The sequence below is a fragment of the Prunus avium genome, chromosome 6 (assembly GCF_965620075.1).
Source record: "Prunus avium chromosome 6, drPruAviu1.hap1.1, whole genome shotgun sequence".
In the NCBI taxonomy this organism is placed as follows: Eukaryota; Viridiplantae; Streptophyta; class Magnoliopsida; order Rosales; family Rosaceae; genus Prunus; species Prunus avium.
The window spans coordinates 30,495,541-30,518,977 of NC_142289.1; the positions used below are offsets into that span (position 1 = coordinate 30,495,541).

General features: G+C 37.2%; 2 protein-coding genes and 1 pseudogene across 6 annotated transcripts; all 3 read left to right on the top strand.

The window, feature by feature from the left end:
* The first annotated feature begins 3,771 nt into the window (after positions 1–3,771).
* LOC110755267 (uncharacterized) lies at positions 3,772–9,693 on the top strand. Of its 3 annotated transcripts, none has more exons than XM_088255679.1 (5): positions 3,772–4,681; positions 5,092–5,207; positions 5,981–6,043; positions 6,526–7,694; positions 8,455–9,693. In XM_088255679.1, exons 1-3 carry the CDS (start codon positions 3,866–3,868, stop codon positions 5,982–5,984), a joined length of 936 nt encoding a protein of 311 aa, XP_088111805.1. In that variant the 5' UTR covers positions 3,772–3,865; the 3' UTR covers positions 5,985–6,043; positions 6,526–7,694; positions 8,455–9,693. The 3 variants fall into 3 exon arrangements, with proteins under 3 accessions (XP_088111805.1, XP_088111806.1, XP_088111804.1); XM_088255680.1 differs by having other exon boundaries at positions 7,458–7,694; XM_088255678.1 differs by having other exon boundaries at positions 5,981–7,694.
* On the top strand, positions 7,373–9,693 carry LOC148294021 (uncharacterized; annotated as a pseudogene). The gene is made up of 2 exons (XR_015836792.1): positions 7,373–7,505; positions 8,586–9,693. The product of XR_015836792.1 is annotated as an uncharacterized LOC148294021 (transcript).
* A 3,787-nt stretch (positions 9,694–13,480) lies between these two features.
* Positions 13,481–23,318, top strand: LOC110755296 (uncharacterized). Of its 2 annotated transcripts, none has more exons than XM_021956478.2 (7): positions 13,481–14,208; positions 14,658–17,510; positions 17,752–17,805; positions 18,171–18,513; positions 18,770–18,861; positions 18,941–19,078; positions 22,944–23,318. In XM_021956478.2, exons 1-4 carry the CDS (start codon positions 13,735–13,737, stop codon positions 18,429–18,431), a joined length of 3,642 nt encoding a protein of 1,213 aa, XP_021812170.2. In that variant the 5' UTR covers positions 13,481–13,734; the 3' UTR covers positions 18,432–18,513; positions 18,770–18,861; positions 18,941–19,078; positions 22,944–23,318. The 2 variants fall into 2 exon arrangements, with proteins under 2 accessions (XP_021812170.2, XP_021812169.2); XM_021956477.2 differs by lacking the exon at positions 22,944–23,318 and adding an exon at positions 22,503–22,886.
* The last annotated feature ends 119 nt before the right edge of the window (positions 23,319–23,437 follow it).

Here is a 23,437-nt window from a genome sequence, read left to right on the forward strand (position 1 = left end):
CAACCAGGTTAAGAATTAATACCAGAATTATTACCTTAACATATTATCCAATCAAACTTGTCTCCAAGCCAAAAAGCCTTATTTTCAAATGAGAGAATAGCACCCCAGAGTCACATGCAGACGCCCTCAAATCTTCTTTGGGTGAATATAGCACTGAAAAACAATAGGGTAAACACATCACCAGAAATTTCATGAGGAGTAAAAGGACAGGCTCGGGGTGACAAATAAACTCACTCAAATTAAAGGTCCATGTGGCTACTGATTTTTCTACGTGACGACTGGCCAAAAACCAATTTTGAAGGCCAGCCATTTACTAGTAATCCTTCAAGGAAGATGTCTCCTGCAAAACATCAGCAACTAAATATATACTTTGCGAGGCCACATTACTGTACAGGGCATAATATGCATAAGAGGAAACTCATCTTGATGCAAATAATGCATGTCAATAATTTATGACTACTGATAACTAGAAAGCCAAGCATTATAACTAACCATTTTCAGTAGAGATATCAATCACAGAGTTGAGCCCATCATTAATGAAAGACTGCAACTTTTAATCTCTGGAAAAGATAGAGGAGGTGGGGTTTTCTGTAATCACAAAGTTAAACGAAAATTAAGAACCTAGTAGATATTTAAAGATCCAACTCCTATTAAAATCTACATAACAATAACCAAGCATCAGTTGAGAAAATGTAGAGGTTTTATGTAATCAATGAAAACCCGGTCTTTGGAATGAAAGAAAGATCACAAATAGAGGACAAGGTGCCCTATGGCCTACAGTCAAGTCTTATGTCCTCTCTGCTTTTCACTATTTTTCCTTAAATGAAAGTTTGTTTCTTATGCTAAAAACACAATACCTGTTCTCCAAAAGCACATATGCCCCACACAAAGCTGTCCTCCTTGCCACTTATTTGTTCAAAATCACTAATTGATCACTGACAAAAGGTGCAGAAAAGTTCAGAATCACTAACTGATAAAAAAAAACTCTGCTTGACATAGACAAAAGAGTGATCCCCATTCCAATTAGCAAAAACTCCAATCCAACTACATAAATGTGAAACCAAGTAGAGTCAAAAACCTGCAAGCAAGAGATTTTACTATCTTCTCACAGCTAGATTCCCATTCTTCATTGGTGAAGTAACTGATAGCTGACTGCATGCATTCATGCAAAAGCACAAGAAGACCTTGAAGTTAGCAATCAGAAAATAGACAAAAAATTATTTCAATCAACTCTTCGGCGTCTGAGGTCAATAGCATAGCCCTTTTGTTTCTGCAAATAAAATCACCACAACAACCCACTGAAATCAATAAAAATCAAACATATTTCCAAATTATTCATAAGCATTTGCATCATTAATATATCTGTCATGCTGTAAGATGGTCCTGTTGAAAGAAAAATTTGGAAAGGAAGATCATTGTATTGCATGTCCAATTAAAAGAGTACACTGATTTATGTAGGATTCAAGAAAAAATTGCTGATAAATGAGACCATAACTGAATTGAACAGCCTAGACCCAAAACTAGGCAAATTGACAACTAATCAGCCATTAATCTAAATGCCTAACTATCAACTTATATCAGCCATAAAGAATATAATTGTATTACATATTCAAATGAAATGAATAACTGGATTTATATAGTCCATATGCCCAATAAGCAGCCCATACTCATGAGACAATGACAGTGACAATCACTGGTGGATCCAGGAAGCAAGAACTTGTAAACTCTGCCCTAGCAACAACCTGTAAATTTTGGCCTAATGCAGCTCAAGTCTGAACCATTTCTTTGCCCCTTTTCCCCCGCCTTAGCCTTCTTTGAGGCATTTTATCAAACAGTTTGCCCCCATTCAACAGAAAATAGCATGGAAACTTCATGGGTGTATATCCAAAATGGCAGTCTTATGTGTCGTCAAACTAGTATTTCCAATTGTTATTTACCTCACTTGACAAGAAGCAGTTGCAAGTTTAAGCCAAGCTCTAATATTTTGAGCTGGACCTCGAGAAGCAGAATCTCGAAGGCAAAATAAAAGTATTTTTTCTCTAGGTAAATTGTTTTACTAGGTACATTATTAGAGAAAACAAAACAAGTACATTATTTGGAGAGAAAAAATAAGTTCATTTAAAAAAAAAATTGTTTTCATAAACCAAACAATAAAAAGATGATCAAATTATTTTTCATAAAACAAATAATAGGTACTTTATTTAGAGAAAAAAAATTGGTACATTATTTAGAGAAAAAAGAGGTTCATTAAAAAAAATGTTTTTCAAAAAACAAACAATAAATAGATTATCAAATTATTTTTCGACATAATTAGAATGTACACTATTATTCATAAAACTATAATAAAATAAAATACTAGTCATATAATTCATAAAAGGAAAACAACATTAATTCCTAAATTTAATATTGAATTTAAATTACTAATAAGTTAAATAGATTACTAGTCCTAATTTATAAAAGGAAAACAACATTAATTCAAAAATAGATTACTAATACTTTAATATGGAATTTAATATTTAATTTCAAATAAGTTTCTAAATTAATTCCTACATCCATTACAACTATTTGGAGAACTTTCCAAATTCAACGTGTGTCATTAGTTACACCCCCTCATAACGAGAAATTATAGAATGATACCGTACTACCACGTCAGCTCGTGATACTCCCACTCAAAATTTAACATGTGTACAACTTTTTAAAGAAAAATTTAAAATTTAAACAGCTGGATTTAAAATCCTTTTTTCAATTTAAATTTAATTTAACAAAAATGGAAATATCTAAAATAATAATAAATAAAAAAATTCCTCAGCAACATCAACCCCTTCTTTCAACTTGCGACAAAGCCCCCACCCCACCCCCACCTTTCTGCCATGGCTGCCGCTGGTCTTTCTTTTTTCATGTCTTTGTGTTTTTCTCTCTCCCCCTCCCTCTTCCTCCCTCTTCCTCCCTCCTCTCTATTACGGGTAGGGTTCAAGGAATTTAGATTGAAACTTTCTTGGGGGTGAGTTTATGGTCTTTGAGGAATCCAAGCTTTCAACATATATCAAGAGCAAACTCATTTGCCATGGGCTGTCATCATATTCACAGATAGAGAGACAGATAGTCATGACAGGGGGCTTCGTCGCCGTCGATGAGGCAAATGATTTTTGGGTTTTTATTTTTCTTTCTTTTTATTTGTAAGTGTTTAAAATTCTTTTATTTTTTTTTTAAAGGGTAAAATGAATACTCTAGTTGTCAAAAAGTTATACACATGTCAAATTTTGAATGGGAGTATCACCAGCTGACGTGGTGGTACGGTACTATTCTATAATTTCTCCCTCATAACACATTAACTTATAAATAAGAGTAGTTTTGGAATCTGAAAAATACAATAAATTAGATTTTAAGTTATATTAGGTAACTTGCTTAGTTGGATCATAGTCATCGGGATTATTTGAAAAAATTGGGTATTTTAAATAGAAAACTAAAGAAAAGGGTTGTAGGTGATTTAAAATGAATTTTATGGGTTTAAGCTCAATTCACTATAAAAATAAAAACTAAAAAATGTGCTACAAAACTTTTTTTTATATATTTTTTTGAAAACTTTTGAAAGCGATCCGTATGTAGCTAAGTGACAAAATTAGTTAAGAAACAACGGTTGGATATTGGAAGACAGCTGTCCGTTGGATGAGATTACATCCAACAGCTGGGTAGTGAGGTCAAACACTTGAGACCACCGAGGCTATAAATCAGTTCAAGTCACAAGCAAACTCAGTCTTTCTTTCTTTCTTTCTCGTTTCCCATCAAAGATTAAAGCAAAACAGAGAGAGAAAGCAGAGAGAGCGAGAGAGAGAGAAAAAGAAAGCAAACGGCTGTTGGGTTAACAATGGCTAAGTATAATCGGCTGTTGGGTTTTAGGTTTCGCCCTACAGATCAAGAACTCCTCAGTTACTTCCTCTACAAGAAAGCGATAACCAAGGATCCATTAATGGCGTCGTATTACAGCAACTTTGTGCATGAGTTCAATTTCTTGGGCGAAACAGAGCCCTGGGTGGTCTGGGATCAGTTCGGAGGGCCTGGCCTGGTCGACGAAGACCTATATTTCTTCACCCAACTCAAGAATTTAAGCCAAAACGGTAAGCGAATCAAACGCAAGATTGAGGCCGGAGGTACTTGGAGCGAAGCCTTCTCGAAAAAGGTTTACGACAAGACGACCGGAAACCCTATCGGCCAAAAAAGGAATTTGCGCTACGAGAACCAAGGGTGCGAGCACCACGGCAAGTGGCTACTAGAAGAATACAGTCTTCTTGATAAAGAGGCGCAGAAGATTGTGCTCTGCCGACTTAAAAAGAACAGCAGGGTTTCGAACAAGAGGAATAATTCAACTCAAGAATTTAAGGAGAAACCCTCAAACAAGAAGGCAAGAAAAGAATTGGCATCGGCAACGGTCAAGATTGATGCTGAGGAACCACAGACATCTTCTAGCCTAAGTAGCGTCGTAAATAATCATGATCAAGAGTTGATATTCGACATTAATTATAATGCGATTTCAAATTATCTTTGTGGTGATGATCAAGATAACATCGATGATCCGTTCGACTATGGTTGTGTTACTGATGAAGAATTTGCTATCGGCATGGATGCATTGTTGGGAACACCACCATTGTCACAGGAGCTGCCTCATATGGGCGAAACCCTACAGGTAGAGGCTATGAACTCAAGTGGTTTGGAGAATATATGCAATCAACAATTAGACGACATCACATATTGGTTCAACAATTAGAAAATATATTTTGAATATCTATCTGTAAGAAATTTTTGACCAATTGTGAATTTCCTTTCTTATAGTAATTTGTAAATTCCTTTCTTGGTATATATGATATGTTTCTTTGATTTCATATTCTTCTAAGTGCTTGCATATGTTGGTTTGAAGATGAGTTTGTTGTGGCTAGCTTGTATAGAGTTTCTATATTGTTTCACTGAGTGCTTAAGATTTTTATGGAACATTCGCCAGGTGGCATGAGCATTATGGAAATTTTGTTCGATCTAAAAGAAAATTCCTATTTGAACCTACTAGGTTTTCTGTTATAATCTAATGATATGCTTCTCCAGGCCTTGGATGCATTACTTGATGTATCTTCTTCCTCATTGGACAGTCCAGTAGTAGTTCTAGCACGAGTTCGATTTTTAAAGAAGATAGTAGATATCGCATCGATCAGTCTGATACTGTAAGTAGTGTATTTTGTGCTCTTTATTTTGTGTCAAGGCATTGTTGTTAAACATAATAGTAACTTGTCGGGTTGTGCTTTTGGTTCTTTTTCGTTCAATAGTATTGTGTCACTTTATTATTCTGAACATTATTTTTTGTTGTGGTGTGAGTTTACCTGCACATGTTTCTGGTGGCACTCATATTTGTTATGGTGTAAGTTTGTAGGTTTGTGCTTCTGGTGGTTTGTGTTTTGTTGATATGACTGCCTTTAGTTTCTTACTATATATTCAGGACCATCTAGATGCTTTCTTGTCCTTGTCTTTTTGCTAAGATATTTGTTCTTGTCAGTCCTTCACCAGAAGTTACTTTTGTGTTTACCCCACTGCTCTGTTCACATCTTGACAAGTAGGGGACTGAGTTTGTGGAGGGTTTGGGTTGGTTGAACTCATGTCAAATATATACATGACTAACTTAGTGTTATTTAGATGTGTCTGTACATCATCTGATTGTGAATTTGCAGCAAACATCCTCTTTTTCTTTCTTAATTTAGTAGTAGGATGTAGTTGATACGTTTTCCAGAGTGTTGTCTTACTGAAATTGAGATGTTTATGCTGTCTTCTGTAAGAGCCTAGTGAGTGGCTTTGCTGTGTGGGCTTATGAAGGATAACGACTGATAGTTTAGTTTATTTAACTTTTTTTGTGAAATATCTTTATATATATATGTTGACCTCTAAAATTTCATAATAGTTGGTTTTGTGCTTTGTCTACATTGATTATGGAGTTTTGTGACAGCTGACAGATAGGGCATCTGATTGCACTTCTCATTCATCTGAACGAGCTCCAGGATAATATATGGTATTCCGGATATACTTGCCATTAAATTATTCTAATTCGACACTTGTGTTTTCCATTTTTCTTTTCTTTCTTTTCTTAACCCAATGAAATCCTTGATCATTTCATTTTGAGTATACAGTATAGTTATAGTGATAACCTTTTCTCTTTTGGCATGGCACAATGGCATCTATTAGGTGCTGCATCAGTGGCTGGCAGTGTAGGATTTTTAAGCCAATTAGTCATCTTGCATCAAGGATGTACATTATAATCTTATGTTAAAACTCGCTTGAAGAGCCTATGCATTTGGATAGCATATATATGATGTTAGTTTTTTTATGAGGAGAAGTAGCTGAAGTCATTGGAGTTTCAGTTCAGGAGATACCATTGATATTTGTCTCAAACAAAAACCATACATATATACATATTTTTCTATCTGGATTCATTCAGTTTGTGCCACTTAAGGTATTAAGTATTTCATATACCATTTATATGCTATTATGCAGATTAGGCAAATATATCATGGCATAAAGCTTGTTTAGGTCCCTTTAATTGAGGCTAAATGTCCGTCGCAGTTTCCTTGATTCCTCGCTGTGTAAGTTGCTTTCTTCGTTTTAGGAATTATGCAAAGGTTCTTGCTAGTTCTGAAGCTCAATCTCCCGTCAGCCCATAAAATAATACACTGATGCAGTATATTTACCCAACTGTAGCAGTGTTACAGTGCATTTGTATTTATTCTTGTTTTTTCGTGTTTCCTTTTTCATTTAGTCAAAGGAGACGAGTATCATGCATTCAGACATGGTTACACATATAAACATCACATTCACATGCATGCTCCCTACAGGAACATACTTCTAATGGTGTTCTTTTGCCTACGGTCTGAGCAGTTGTAACTTGTAAGGAAAGCTTCACTCCTACACTGGTTCATGAAAAGGGTGAACAAATACATATACAAAACCAAATAGAGGAAATATAGGATTGTCTTTGTTCCAAAGGTGCACAATCATCAGCTTGCTTAATTGAAAATCTATTACCTTCATGCCTTGAAAAGGGTTAACAAAATGTGTCAGAACACTACTCTTATAAGAGTTTAATTTGTCATCGACTCTAGAGAACAAGCATTGTCACTAAACCATGGCACACCATTCCCACTTTTTCACTTCTGACTTGCAGTTGCTGAGTTGGTTTTGGTTTTGTCACTTTCACCGCATTCAATTTCGGATTTACTTATGTTTTCATCAATTGTTTAAACTTAAAGCAATAGCACCAACTATGAAGCTTCAAAAAAAGTTTAATAAAATTAATTCTGTGTGCAATCAATTTTTATAATGGGACAATAGGATACTCAAATATAATTGATCGGTCATATAATTAAGGAGGATACACCATGTGTCAGTATCTCTGCCTGCGTTTTTCTGATCTTGGTTGGAATTCACAGATACAATTTCTGCTTCTGATCTTGGCGAGGAGCTTCGTTTTTGGACAAGTAATCTCTCTCTCTCTCTCTCTCTATATATATATATATAGAGAGAGAGAGAACGAGTTGGCGATGTTGATAGCGAGGTTGTACACGGGGAGCCATGACATCATCTCGTTGAGAAACGCTTACCATGGCAACGCAGCTGGCACCATGGGGGCCACCGCTCAGGGCAACTGGAAATTCAATGTCATCCAGGTCATTTTCTTATATATATCCTCTTTTCTACTACTTCACTCTCACTATTTTTCTTTTTCTAAAGAAAGAAATTTATTTATTTATAAAATAAGTTTTAATTAGCTGAAACGTTAAGTTACTAGAGTTTATCTTTTTTCATAAAAATGCGATAGAATTTCATTATATTAATAAGAAAAAAGGTTACAAAAGACAGATGTCATCCCAATAACAATATAGCAACCAGAATAAAAGTTACTATTTTCGTTTTAGATATGGTTTAACTTGGTCAATTGTATTAACTGATTAGAGCACCATTAGTGATGCTAATGGAAGAGAGGTTAAAGTCCCAGCAATTCAGGCTCTTAAAGTCCCAGCAATTCAGGCTCTTAAAGTCTGCACCTCTCAACTGAGAGAGAGAGAGAGAGAGAGAGAGAGCAGCATCTGGGTTGAGTTCTGTGGCTAGGGTGCTGGGCTATAGGGGGTGAGTTTGATGGGTGGGGAGGGGATCGGGTAAAACAGAGAGAAATAGTTTTTTTTTTTTGGGAGTATTTTTATAAATATACAAAATTCGTGATAAAAGTTGTTTGACCAAATCTTTGACCAAAATTAAAATCAATAAGGAAAACTCTCTCTCTCTCTCCCCAACGGCTTTCTTTGTTTCCAAGTAACTCTCAGCTTATAAATATACACTATTGCGCACTTCACTTGAACAAGAACACAGTCTTCCTTCTTTGCGCAAAAGTTAAATCAAGATTGTGTGGTTCTTTGCTCGGATCAGCAGTGCATATGAACACGTCCAGCGGTGGGAAATCCGTTACGGTAAATTGGTGTCATTCGACAAGATTGTGTGGTGAAGGTCTTTTCTCTAACTCTCTCTCTCTCTCTCTCATGGCTAATTCCGGCGTGACACAGCTGCTCGGCTTCCGGTTCCGCCCCACGGACCGTGAAATCATCAGCTCCTTTCTCTACAAGATGGTGGTGGAGAAAAGGCCTCTGACTTCGATGCCGCAATACAACAAGGTTATCCACAAGTGCAACCTCTTCGGCAACAAACGAGAACCCTCAGAAATTTGGAGAGATTATTGAGGAGATCAACTTAAGGATCAAGACTTGTACTTCGTTTCAGAGCTCCAGAGAAATGGTTTGCGCATCCAACGCAAGACTGGCAGTGGTACTTGGAGCGAAACCGAAACCTACCAAAATGTTAAGGATGAGGTGGATGAGATTAATGGAAAATCTCATCTTGATTTTATTGGGAGAAAACGGAAATTCTGGAACGAGAACGGGAATACTTCGGTGGACAATTCTGGGAAAAAGAGGAATTGCTCGTCTCAAGATCAATCAAACAAGAAGATGAAAAGAGATCAATCTACAAAGAAGATGAAAAGAGATCAAACTACAAAGGAGATGAAAACTGAAAATTCAGTGGGGCCACAGATTATGAATGATGAGAAGAATCAGTTGATGATCAAGGACAGTACCACTTATGATCAAGAATATTTGATTGACACCAATTATAAAAGCTTCGACATTGATGAAATCTTTGCAGAACTAGACTGCGAAGCGCCATTGTTACACTCGCAGCAACTGCCTCAGAATGCTGAAGGCCAAGAAGAGCCTTGTGTTAATCAAATTGACGGACCAGTGGAAGCAGCCACCAGCAATCTGAGTAATTTTGAGTATAATAGCGATGAACTAGCGGGATTAATAGGGCAACATAATATGAATGCATATGATCATGACAATCCGAATTTATTCTTCGAAGCCAATGAACTATTGGCAGAAGATGCAGAGCCCTTGTCAAGCTTTGCAGAGCTCGATGATGATTATAATTTGGTCAGCCAACCATTAGACCAAAACAGCTACTGGTCCAATTGCTTTATGGATCAGACTTACAATTCCTTTATGGAGGAAATCATGGCTGATTAATTAGATATATTGTACAAGTGTAACTGGCTGTAAGTTTAGATGTAAATTTTTCATGAACAGGCGAAATATACATCCTTTATTCTCTAGTAAACTATGTGTTGATACTTGATACAATATCCTTTTATGATGGAAAGTCTAGTTTGACGACACATAAGACTGCCATTTACTACTTTCTCCTATGGATCAAACAGTTTATTTTTAGCTTATTGCTTATTGTTACTGTCATTGTCTCATTAGTATGGGCTACTTATTGGGCATATAGCCTGTATAAATCCATTTATTCCTTTCATTTGAATATGTAATACAATTATATTCTTGGTAATGGTTAAACAATGGCTTTTGTCATCTTCAGTCTGTAACTGAGGGACACCAGAGCAACTTTCAACAGGTGAGTTGCAATCTTTGGTTCTGAAATCTTTGGGCTCAACTTGCACTTTCACGCGTTTAGCTTGGACGTGAAATCTCCCACACTATCCAATTTCAAAGAACAGTCTTGACAATGAAGCTGAAAGTCATTCCTTGACTATGAGTCCAGGTTGTAACTCTCAACCGCTGTTTCGTTGTTTTCAGATACTGATGCAGTATTATCCACATTCTGGGACTCCTTATTTCTGCAACATTAGAACTGAAATCTAGCATGCCATGTGGTATTACAGAAAGGGTTCTGGAAAGTTCTGATTCACTTCTGCAGGCACCAGTTCCTTCTGCTTCTTTTGAATCAACAAATTGAAGAACATTTTTCTGCTGGGATTCTTTAGGGAAAATACTGAAACACAATCATTAGTGCAATTTATTTTCCTGGAAAACATGGTCTCCAACATAGCAGGAATTTGGAAGGTCTAGCTGTTCAGGTTTTTCGTTTCCACAATCAGTTATCACCAGTTGACAATTTTCTGGAGCTGAAGGAAGCCATTGCCTAGTCTTTTAAGGGAATTCAAGTAAGAATGGAAAACGATGAATGTGATAGTGCTATCTTGTTAAAAATATTCAAGTGCGAATGTTTGCAATTTGGATTGTAGCGCGTTTCAAACCCTCAGCATTGTGTAGATTGTAGTTGGACGTTCGAACGTCCAATATTGAGGGTTTGAACATTAGATACAATCCACATTGCAAACATTTATATATAAACCGGTCTAATAGTGTAATGTGATGACAAATGTATTATGTACTTGTTTTCATGTTCCGTAGGAAGAATATATGCAGCTTAACCGTGGACAGTTTTATTTGATTTGAGATGCCCCCTAATCTTATTCAGAACGCCCTATTATGTGATTTGTTGAGTCGGCGTCAAGAGTGTTGTCCCCCGTTGTAATTTTTCGTTTTATCAATAAAGTTTCCCTCGTTCCATCGAGGTTCTCTAAAAAAAAAATGCTAGCTTCTCAAACCTACCCTTTAGTTGGAAGAAAGATTTCAATTAAACGGGAAGGTCACGTGGGTCTAGTTATTTTTACTGTAGGGCTGGGGATCAAGGGAATCACAAATTAAGCATTATTATTATAATTAGCCCATGAAAAATAATTAACAAATTAAGCACTCCACTTTTCAAGTGTTTCATGTCCATGATGTTTGAGAGATTGTTTTATCTCTTCATCTTCTTGAAGCACTGGTTATTGCAGGGATTTGGGTCCTCCTCATATGTAACTTCATATGAGCTGGGATTCAATATGTATATTTGTTTTCACTGTCTTGTAATACTTGTGCATATTTGGTTATGATTTTACAGTTTATGTATTGCAAGAACCTCCATTTGGGGTTGTGTTCTTACTAATGAATTCTGGATTTGTGCCCTGATTTCAATTGAATCTGTACTATTTCACTAAAAAAAAACAAATTAAGCATTCTAAAACCAGTTTAATTAGAAGCTCATTAGCTAGATTTTTACTTTTGGTGATAACTGATTGTGGTCAAAGATTTGGTCAAACAACCACGAAGGAAGCCATAGCCTTTTACCTTTTTTTGGTCAATCCATTGCCTTTGACCTAATGTATCTTAATAGCCCCAGCCATCCAACGGATGGGTGCTGTGCTGTTCTTATGATACCTTGACTTTTAATTTTTGGCGTTTTTGCATGCTCATTGCCTAGAGTTGCCTTTTTTTATTACTTTGTTTTTAAAAAAAAAAAAAAAATTTGATGCTCTTTTATATTTGTTCTATCTTTGAATTACACAGGCGCTTTTCAACTCACTGGTATTCTTAAAATTCAGGTGCTTCCCTTCTGCTCACTCTGCTCTACGCAATTTTACATTGAGAGGAACTTCTTTGTAGGAATAAACCTTCTCTCTTTTTTTTATCGAAGGAATAAACCTTCTCAGTTGCTCTGCACGGTGGTCTTTCGACTGAAGATCTCCTTGGAGACATAAAATGTTGCAAACATCCTTACTTAACCCCAATCACCCTAATGTCCTTGCAAACATTGAACCCAAGTCCTAAAACCCAAACATCCTTACTTAACCCAAAAAAATTAAGTGATCTAATTTATTTGACCAATGTTGCAAACACGGGAAACATGCCGAACTACTTTCGATTTTGCCCCTGTCCTCCAGTAGTTTGAACGAAATTATTATAATCTTTGTAAATAATTTGTATAACATATATCAGTACATAAGTTGACAGGCATATTGAAAAAGGCCATATCAATATAGGAGAGTTGATCTTCAATTGTACAAGTATATCAACCCTGCAGAAGTATGAGACTCAAAAACTAAAGAAGAATAAAATGGCAGAAGCATGTTTCTGCTTATTGGATCTATATACGTATTTAAGAGTACTCATGCTTTTGTATTTGTAATGAATTTTGACCTTCTGCATATTGGAGTAGAACAAAAATAATTTAAAATTCATATGCTCGAATGAGTTTTTCTGGTCTCCAATTTACTTCAGAACAATGAGGAACTTTGAATTATTCATATTCATGTTTTTTTTTATACCAAAGAGTGATTATAAAACCCAAGAAAAACAACAACTGAGCCACACTAATCATCCAAAAAGTAGCAACCCCATCAAATCATCTATCAGAAAAGAACTAAGCCAAACTAGAGGCTTGTCAAAATGACTAACCCCCAAAGCCAGACTAAAAATTCCAATTTGCCAAGCGATATGCAACAACATTCTTTATACTAAAACCCAAACCCTTACTTAATCCCAAACACCAAACACAAGGTGGGTAGTAAAAGCAAAAAGAAAAATAGAGAGTAATTTCGATTTTGGCTTAACAATACAAACACAAAATTCATCACAAAACAGCAATTAAAATCCTAGAAATTAAAGCGAAAGGTAATAATGAAATTGAGAATAAATAAACCTAAGGTGTATCTTACCTGAGTCTTGTGGCTTTACTTCAATTGATCCAACAACAAAAAAGAAGAACAAATGGAAGAGAAGAGCTTTGGGAAGAGAGGGCGTGAAAGGGTGTGAAGACTGAAAACGAGCGAACAAAAGAGCAGGCGTGGAATTAGATGCGAGTATTTTTGGAATTATGAAAGTTTCATTAAAGTCTAGCGCGTCCTCAATTTTTTAATTTTTTTTTTATCAAATGAAAAATCTTCATTACTTTCAGTAACAATGAATATGACATACAAAAGGACACTCAGAAAAACTGGAGAAAGAAGGTGTACCTATTGCGTCCTCAACTTTGATTCCTGCATAATCAAAAAATGAAAGAACCTAATTAGTTGCTTTCTCTAATTACTTTCTCTCACAACAATTATTCACAATAAGTAATTTTTGTATCTCTTATCAAACAGGATGAGCTTTGTAAAATTTCAAAATAATCACTATGGCCCAAAACAAAAAGTTCATGTTGTATGAATCAAAAAAAGTCTCAAAGCTTTATAGGTCTAGCACTCTAAAAATTGATCAATTAAAAGACGAATTGGATCAACACTAGCCCAACTCCAACTTTGTCAAATGTATATCTAGTTAGTAGAAATTTTCGAAATGAAATTTCGATCAACACTAGACGAATTGATAAATTAAAATAGCTGCAACGGATATTTGGGTATGTATACAACTCAGAAATCCCAAACCTAGAAACCATATCTCTCTCTCTCTCTCTCTCTCTCTGTGTCAATGGAAGTCCAAAGAAGCCAAACCAAATAAGCAGACTCCCAACAGGACCTTCCAACTTGCACCCATGGACACTCCCAACCCAAACCCGAACCCGAACCCATCATCCATGCGGGTCCTAGTCCGCCCACCTCCTTCACCCACCACATTCACACCCACTTCCTATTCACCCTCCCAAACCCTTCCGGTACCCTCCTCCTCAGACCCTCCTTCCTCCGACGGCGTGGTTGTCGTGGGCTTCATCGGGCGGAGCCCCGACGACTCGGCCCAACTCATCAACCGGATCCTCGACTTCAATGTGTTCGGGTCGGGCAATCTTGATAAAAGCCTCTGTCTTGAGAAAGAGGAGCTCAGGGACTGGTTCAGGTGGCGAAGAATCAGTTACTTCCATGAACAGCAAAAGGGCATTCTGTTTTTGCAGTTCTGCTCCACTCGCTGCCCCGCCATGGACGATGGGTTCTCGGAGTCCGGGTCGGGTTTTGACTCACCGGTAGAAGAGCACGACTTTGGGGACCTTCAGGGGCTGTTGTTCATGTTCTCTGTAAGTTGTTCTTCTTTTGCTCTTTTTCTCTCTAGTATTTTTAGTTGCATATATTGCGATTTTGATATGTACTAATTTAATGCGAAATTGAGCAGAAATGGTCCTTGTTTGTATCTTATGTAAAAAAAAAATTGAACATTTTTGTTATGGACCCATGTGTACAAACTACAAACTCTGTATAGGGTTTAGACTTCTGGATTGGGTTATAACTCATAAGCCATGTTTAAACGTAGAAAGTTTGTGAAAAAAATGAGTGCAAATTTCATAGAAGTAGAATTTCCCTGGGCATTGTTTTGTTTCTGGTACTAGTACAAGAACTTACCTGTACTCAGTGTATGACCATGTTGTTTTACCTTTTTCTCTTTCTGAGTAGTTATAACTTTCAGAATGAACTTTTGAAGTTTTCATGCACAGGGGTAATACTATCATTAACCCAATGAGTAATGCAGGTTTGCCATGTAATCATATATATTCTGGAAGGGTCGCGGTTTGAATCCCAACTCCTGAAAAATTTTCGTGTGTTACAAGCTGCCAAGCATGCTTTGGCTCCATTTGTGAGGTCCCAAACTTTGCAGCCAACACCATCCAGGCCACCTTCATCATTATCATCTGCGCGGCCTACCACATCCACAACCTCCACTAACAATTCTTCTCAAGGTAGAAGTGGTAGCATCTTGAATCGCAATGCTTCTTCCATTTCACTAATGTCAGGTTTAGGTTCCTACACTTCTTTGTTTCCAGGACAGTGTACCCCAGTCACACTGTTTGTATTTATTGATGATTTCTCTGATGTGCCAAATCCCAGTTCTAATGTGGAGGAGTCGTCAGATACATCCTCACATAATCAATCTTCTAGTTTGGGCAGTTTAGCAAGGCCAAGCTTACCTGTTAAAGGTTCTGGTTCAGTGGTTGTGCTTGCACGCCCCGTGAGTAAATCTGAGGGTAGTTTTAGGAAGAAACTGCAGTCATCACTTGAAGCACAGATTCGTTTCTTAATTAAGAAGTGTAGAACACTCTCAGGTTCTGAAACAAGTCATGCAGGGTCAAGAAGCGGGGGGGCTTCAAGTGCTGCACCTTTATTCTCACTTGATGCATCAAGGGCTGTTCTGTTGTTAGATAGGTGTACAAATCAGAGGGGTGAATCTCTTGAATTTGCCACCGGACTTGTGGAAGATGTTTTGAATGGAAAGGGAACCTCAGATTCTCTTCTGCTTGAAAGTCATGGTCAGAGTGCAAGCAAAGAGGATATCATATCAGTGAAGGAGTTCATTGTCAGGCAATCTGATATTCTAAGAGGGAGGGGAGGACTGGTAAGTAATTCCAGTAGTGGTGGTGTTGGTATGGCTGCTGTTGCTGCAGCTGTCGCTGCTGCATCAGCTGCATCAGCTACTTCTGGAAAGACGTTTTCTACTCCTGAACTTCCAAATTTCCAAATTTGGTTATCTTCCAGTCAACAAATTCTTCATGGAGTTCTTTCTGCAAAAGGCGGGTGCATAGATGAAACTGAATTTAGCAAAAGAAAACCTCGGCTAAGGAACACTGTTCCACAGATTGTTGAAGGAATTTCTTCAAAAGGTTTGGATCCCCTAGATTTAGCAGTATCTTGGTTGGAAAGTGGTAAAAAGCTGAACACAAAATTTTCAACTTTGTGGTGTGAAAGGACCCTTCCAGCTGCTAAAGAGGTTTATCTGAAAGACTTGCCTGCTTGTTACGCAACTTCACAGCATGAAGCCCATCTAGAGAAGGCTTTGCATGCTTTCCACTCAATGGTAAAAGGACATGCAGTGCAACGTTTTGCAAAAAAGCTGGAGGATGAATGCACATCCATCTGGAAATCTGGAAGGCAACTGTGTGATGCCATTAGTTTGACTGGAAAACCATGTATGCACCAGAGACATGAGGTTGAGACTAGTGAGTCGCTTTCAGGGGCTCCTGTGAAGCAACATTCCAGTGGATACGTGTTCCTTCATGCATGTTCTTGTGGTCGATCCCGAAGACTACGATCTGATCCTTTTGACTTTGAATCAGCAAACATTACTTTCATTTGCTTTCCAGACTGTGACAAGCACCTTCCCACACTTCAATTACCTGAAGTAAATAATACAGGGCCTATTCAACCTTCCTCATGGAGTTTGATTCGCATTGGTGGTGCAAAGTACTATGAACCTTCTAAGGGTTTGCTTCAAAGTGGGTTCTCTTCCTCTCAGAAGTTTCTTTTAAAATGGACAATATTTTTGGAAAAACAGAAAAGCCCAAACGACTTACCTGTCAGTGCAGTGCTTCAAGGTTCTGTAGATACATCAGATACAAACCTGAAGTTTGAATCTAAAGCTGATGTACAGTTGTACACAGGGGATTTAAAATCTGGAGTTGGAAGTCTTAGAAAGCCTGCAGAAGACATAGTGTCTGATGATAATAAAATCAGTTTTGGTAAAGGTCTTCCCAACTTTACTATGAGAAAAGCCTTTTCTGAGGTCGTCGCTGGAACAGCAGGTGCAGATTCAGGATTTCCTCCTATCCAGCAGAGAAAAACTTCATCTGGTTTAGATAATAGGATCAATAAAACTAGGACAAGGGATCAGATTGTAGAAAGGACTAGTGATAAAGGACCTCGGAAGTCTGAAGATGTTGTATCTGTTCAAGAGAAGTTTAGCAGGATTAGCAGCACAAATGGTGACCCCTATCTACGAATAGGTAGTAATGTAGTTCCTGTGAACCTGAATGGCAGTGAAAGGCTCAAAATGAACCCTTCTTTAAAACATGTAGTAGTGTATGTTGGATTCGAGCATGAGTGCCCCCATGGCCACCGTTTTCTATTAAATCCTGAGCATCTTAGTGAGCTTGGATCCTCATATCAATTGCCTGAAGAGTCTCTGGAAAACTCGGACCATAGTTTGCCAGAGTCTTTCAAAGTCAATGGGAATGGTTTCCATGCTAAAGTTCATCGAAATTCAAATAGGATGACTGTTACTGCTGCAAATAAGGAGAGACGTGTAAATAAGTCAAAAGAGATAGTAACTAATGGTAATCTGAATTTTGATGGGCTAATACAGTTCTCAGGACCAGGGAAGGAGCAGAATCAAACATCTTCTAGTGCATCTGCACTCCCAAATTTTTCCAAACGTCTTGAAGGGAGCTTTCAGTCTATTAGTCTTGATGATGGTGGAAGTGCTTTCTCCATGTTGAATAGAAATTTACCAATCTATATGAACTGCCCACACTGCAGGCACTCTAGGGATAAGCAAAATCCACCAAAGACTAAGTTTGCTGGCACAATATCACAACTTCAAAGGATTTTTGTGGTATGGGATGTTGCTAAGAAGCCATTTTCTCTCTTTGCATTATACGGATTAGTTTACAAGTAGCTTGTTTTAGTCATTGTGCTTATTACTATGAATTGACCATATCTACGAGCTTCTTTCTATTATTTGTGTTTGAAATATGCAATATCTTTTTCTTAAAATTGGAATATGATTAAGCAGGTTTAATTTCATGCTAATGTTTTTCCCACTTATCGATGCTCACTGTAGATTCTGCTTGTAGGTCACACCCCCCTTTCCAGTGATATTAGCTACTTGCCCAGTTATACAATTTGAGGTATGTGTATCTCCCTCCTCAAGTATGCATAACCTTTACAATTTTACCTACTATACTTAGTGGTATATTTTGTTTTACAACTTGACAGCCAAAGAATTAGAATCGTTTGAAGGTTAATAAATCAGTTTGCTAGTATTTCTTTACAGGGTTGTGTTTCAGAATAGCAAATCTTTCAGTTGTTTTTACCGTGTTCTGATGTGCTTGTAACATGCACTTGTTTGTTGTTGGTGTTATTATTTTTACAAAATATATCGTATTTATAGACATTTTTTGCTTTTTTGTTCAGTCCAATTATGTTTATTACATCTTTCTTCGTAACTTAAATCTTGGTTTTCCTTATGTTATCGCAATCTTTTTACTTGTAGGCATCATGTCTACCTCTGTCAGTCCCAGAACGTGAGCAGAAGTTGCAGTTCACCCTTGGATGCCAAGTGGTTTTACCTCCAGAGAGTTTTATTACCCTTAGACTCCCATTTGTGTATGGTGTGCAACTGGAGGATGGAAGTTTACGTTCTCTTAATTGTCTTGAACATCAACCGGAAGTAACAGCTTGGATTACCAAAGGAACAACATTGCAGGTCATGTCCAAGAGAAACTGTGTTGGTCAAGATGAATTTCTCACATAGTCAAAATTGTAGATCTACAGGATTTGACCTCTATCCTTGCTGAGTTTGCAAAGGCAGATTTAGTTCGCTCCATTATGTTCAGGTACTTTCTCCATTAAGGAAATTTCTTATGTAAAAGCACCTAATGCAATTTAATAAGCACAAGCATAAGGATGGATGTTTAGCATTAGCAACCAAGATTGCTAAGTTATTGTCAGTCTAATAGATGATCAGATAAAGCTGGATGCCAATAGAGAATTTGATTATTGATCCCAAATAGTTAGGATGGCTTTTATCTTGCAATCTGTTAATGTTCTAAAGTTAGAACTTGAACCTCATGATGGATGATATGCATGCAGGCTAAGGTTTTTATGGATAAACATCATGGTGCATATGATGATTGATAAATTCCAACCTCAAAACACATATGAGCTTTCTCATCTGTAGCCAGGTATTAATCTTGATGACATCATTTTAGTAATGGCTATTAATGGTTCTTTAATATTTTTTTTGTCCTGCCTGTTTTTCAGGCATGGTTTTGAACCTGTAGGTGGCTGGTGCTTGAGGGAAGCTTTTTTAGAGCCATGGCATGCTCTTTGGTCTTTATTTGTCCTCTCTTACACTGGAATGTCAGTTGCTACTTCTGACGATCTGGCTTCCAAGATGTGGTACACTTCTGGTCCTATATGCTATCAGATCCAAAATGTCCTTCCTTATTATCTTGTGTTTATTATTTTTGAAAGGAACATGACGATTATATATATAAAAGATGTTTGGTCTTAGATTGTCTTATCATGTTCAAACAGTATAGTTAAACATTATATGAAAAGTTGATTTAACTCTATCCCTATCATTCAATGTTCTGGGATAGGTGAACATAAGATTAAGTTACGAATATGTGTATCAGGTTCCTGTTCTGTTCTGTGAACCATAAAAGTTCACGTTTTAGTGCATGTATATTGAAATGCACATGTAGACCTATGCTTCTTGCAATAGGCAGACTCTGGGGATCTTATATATGACTTTCTAATGACTCTAATGAGTTATTAAAACTTGAAATTATTATGATCCTGCAGATTTAGATTCCATTGTTTGCTATACAAAATTATTTTGATTTTGTGTGAAAAGGAATCAATCATGACGAGGGAAGATGGTAAATGAGCTCCTTTGGTGACCCAGTTTGAACTACAGCAGACCTTATTGCCAAACAGATACACTTATGAAAACTAGGTTCACGGCCCAACTAAAGTTTCATATTAGATGATCTAAGGAAAAGTAAAATAAAATAAAATAAAATAGTAAGTTAAGAAGGATTAACTAAGAAAAAGTAGCTTCCTTTGAGTGAATAGGTTGTAATTGTTAACGTAATTACTTTTGGTTTTACTTTCACTTGCAAAGTACATTTTGTGAGATGTATGATGATGATATATAGTTTGTCTCTGAGGCTTGTGTTTAATTGCAGTATATATTTTGATGTAGGATATGGTTGAATTATAGATTTAGAGAGTTTAGCGGAAGCTGAAACAATGAAAAACAGAAAATTAAACGAATAAAGATAAGTTTGGAATCACTCCAGGGCTTCACACCAAGGGGTTTTGGCTTCACACCAGAATTCCAGTCTCTCGAAAATTAAAATTTTAACTCAATAATTCTGCTCTACCATAATGATGAATTACATGGGGGGTATTTATAGCAAACTAAACCCTAGAGATAACAGGATGAAAATCTCTTAATAAAACATAAATCTTAATCCACACAGGAAAAGGAAAAAAAAAAGTCAATCCAAATAAAATAGGAAACTTAGAAATCTGGAAAAACTAGAAATCCTATTGAAATCTGGAAAACTTAGAGAACCTAGGAAACTAACAAATAAATTAGGAAAACTAATCAATGATGTCCGCATCAATTCCCCCTGGCTGAGAAGCGCTCGATTCCGGCGAGATAGAGTTTGTAATCATGATCCAAAATGTCTCGATTAATGCGCTGCAGGTCCTCTTTGTTTTGCACCTCCATGTTTGGTGGAATCTGATTCATGAGCTTGGGTTGAAGTGGCTTCAGCGTGATGTTCTTTCCTTTATGGATGAATGAACATACATTTTCTCGACCCAATATGGTAACATTGTGATCGTAAATCCATGGTCTTCCCAAGAGAATATGATTCACATCCATTGCCACCACATCACACCAAACATGGTCCTTGTAAGAGGAAAACTCAATAGGAACTTGACATCTCTAGGTAATAGTGATAGAAGATGTATCATCCATCCATGCTACTCTGTATGGTTCAGGATACGTATCGGGTGACAAGCCAAGACGAGAAATGGTTAGTGCAGACACAACATTGATACAACTTCCGTTATCTATGATGACCTTACACTTTTTATCATCAGACTTGATATAAGTGTGGAAAATGGATGTCCTACGCCAATCTTTGGTATCCTTCTTAGGTAGAGTCAATGTACAACTTACCACTGCTAGCCTTGAGTGAGGGGCTTCACCAAAGTCATCTTCTAAATCCTTGTCTGCAAGTTGAGGCTCATAAATTTCTTCACTTTCGCCTTCATTGTCAGCTTGTTTGTCAATGCTTGCACACAGATTTCTTGTTCCCTTCTTCGTTGGGCAATGGACAGCAAAGTGTCCAAAACCTTGGCATCTATAACATCTTGTCGTCCCACCACCGCGGGTATCCAGTAGTGCTCCTTTTTCATTGGCAGGTTTAACTAAATTAGTCGTAAAACCCTTAGATGTTGGAGTCTCAAATGTGCCAACACGAAAATCAGATTTTTGAGAATCAGTTTGCTTGATTACATTGGAGGACTTTAGATAACGCTTCAATTCTTGTACCACCTCAAATGCCCTCTCTAAAGTATTCACGTTATGAAGAATCAATTCTCTTTGAATCTCAGGACTAAGGCCTGATCTAAACCGAGAAAGAGTTACCAATTGATCCTCCCTTACGTCACATCACAACATAAATTCTTCAAATTTTCCAATATATTCAATAACTGGCATGTTGCCTTGACGAAGAGTTTGCCACTGGTCCAACAAGCACTGTTGATAGGAGAAGGGTACATATTTCTGCTTCAGCCTTTCTTTCATCTCACCGCAATGGACAATTAGTTCTTCACCAGCTCTCTCTAGTTGTGTTTCAACATTGGTCCAAAATAATCCAGCTTGACCTAGCAATTTTATTTTAGCAAGTCTAACCTTCCGGGCTTCTGACATGTCATGCCACTCAAAATAACAATCCATGGTAGCTAACCAGTCGAGGAAAGCTTTAGGATTTAACTCACCGTTAAAATTAGGAGCATCAAGTTTCACACTTTCTTCGTCATGTTGAATAGATGCTTCTATGTCTGCAAAACGATGATCAACGAGTCTGGATTGTTCTTCAAATCTGGTGGTCAGATCTGTCACTTGCTTTGTTAGAGTTTCCAGCATTTGAACAATCCGTTTAGAGTCCATCTCTGGCTGGTCTGTCTTACCCCCCTTAGTTGGAGCCATACACTCGACACGGTGTGCAGAAAAGAGACTCAAAAGTCTAGCTCTGGTGCCAAATTTGGTGCAAGGATATAGGTGAATTATTTTTAGAGAGTTTAGCGGAAGCGAAAACAATGAAAAATAGAAAATTAAACGAATACAGAAAGGTGTGGAACCACTCCTGGGGCTTCACACCAAGGGGTTTGGCTTCGCACTAGAATTCCAATCTCTGGAAAATTAATCTTTAACTCAATAAATCAACTCTACCATAATGAATTGCATGGGGAGTATTTATTACAAACTAAACCCTAGAGATAACAGGATAAAAATCCCGTACTAAAATAGAAATTCTAATCCACACAGGACAAGGAAAACAAACCAATCCAAATAAAATAGTAAACTTAGAAATCCTACTGAAATCTGGAAAACTTAGAGAACCTAGGAAACTAACAAATAAATTAGGAAAACTAATCAATAATGTCAGCATCAGATTTTCTGTGATAATATATGGCCATAGTTGTGGGACAGTTTACTCTTCATCTATGGTTGCATAAGAAGCCGTGCATGATGAGATGCCCTGGATTCTTGCTGACCCACAATCCTTTGCTGCAGTGTGGTTGTCATGCTGAATTATGCTAAAACGGGCAAATTGTGGTATTTTAACCACTCCGTATCCGACATTGAGCTTGCATAGCTGCAGTAGATGGTTACCGTGGATGGATAAAATGTCAGTTTGGGCGATCGTGCATCTCTCACTATGTATTATAGGCGGAGCAGATGCCTATAGTACGCCAATTATCTCCTTCACCAATTCTTGCTTGTCTATCATAAGTAGTCTGAAATGTTGACTCCCAAGTATTTTCTTTTGTTTTGTAATTTATCCGACTCTGTGATACTTTGTTGTTTTTGTGTGACTCAGAATTTTGTTCTTGGTTGTAGTTTAACTTCCTTTCAGCTTTACCGTTATATACAATAGTTTCCCTTTCCTTTACCAAATTTGGATGATAAACTTGTAAAATTGATAGGAATTTTGCCTGTTGGTGATAATTGCAGAAGAAACTTAACAGATGCTTAATTCTTTCGAAGCCACGAATGAATGCAACAAACCAACGGCCAAAAAAGAATTCGTATACCAACTTTTCCTCCCAAGGACTTTAAATAAATTGATTGAACTAGCCCAAGAATATCAACAAGGTTATGGTACAAATGGCCCTCATTCAAGCACAACGAGTGAGAGACTACATGGAAGCCTGAGGCTCGAAAGAAAATAACTAGTTCTGGTCTAGTGGTATTTTATACGTGTTTCTGACATCTCACAATGATGTTTTTAAGTCATTTTCTTTTGAATTCGTTTGCAGATTTGTATGATATAAATTGATAATGGTGTTGTCACAAATTAATGGCCCGGGTTTCCTCTGCTTGAGTCTTGATCACAACCAAGTATGAAAATATCGGCCATGCAAATAATGTCGGTGCTTAAATTTACGGACATAACCATAGATGGATTGACATTGTTTCTACCATCGGTGACTCAATTTTTTCAGGGT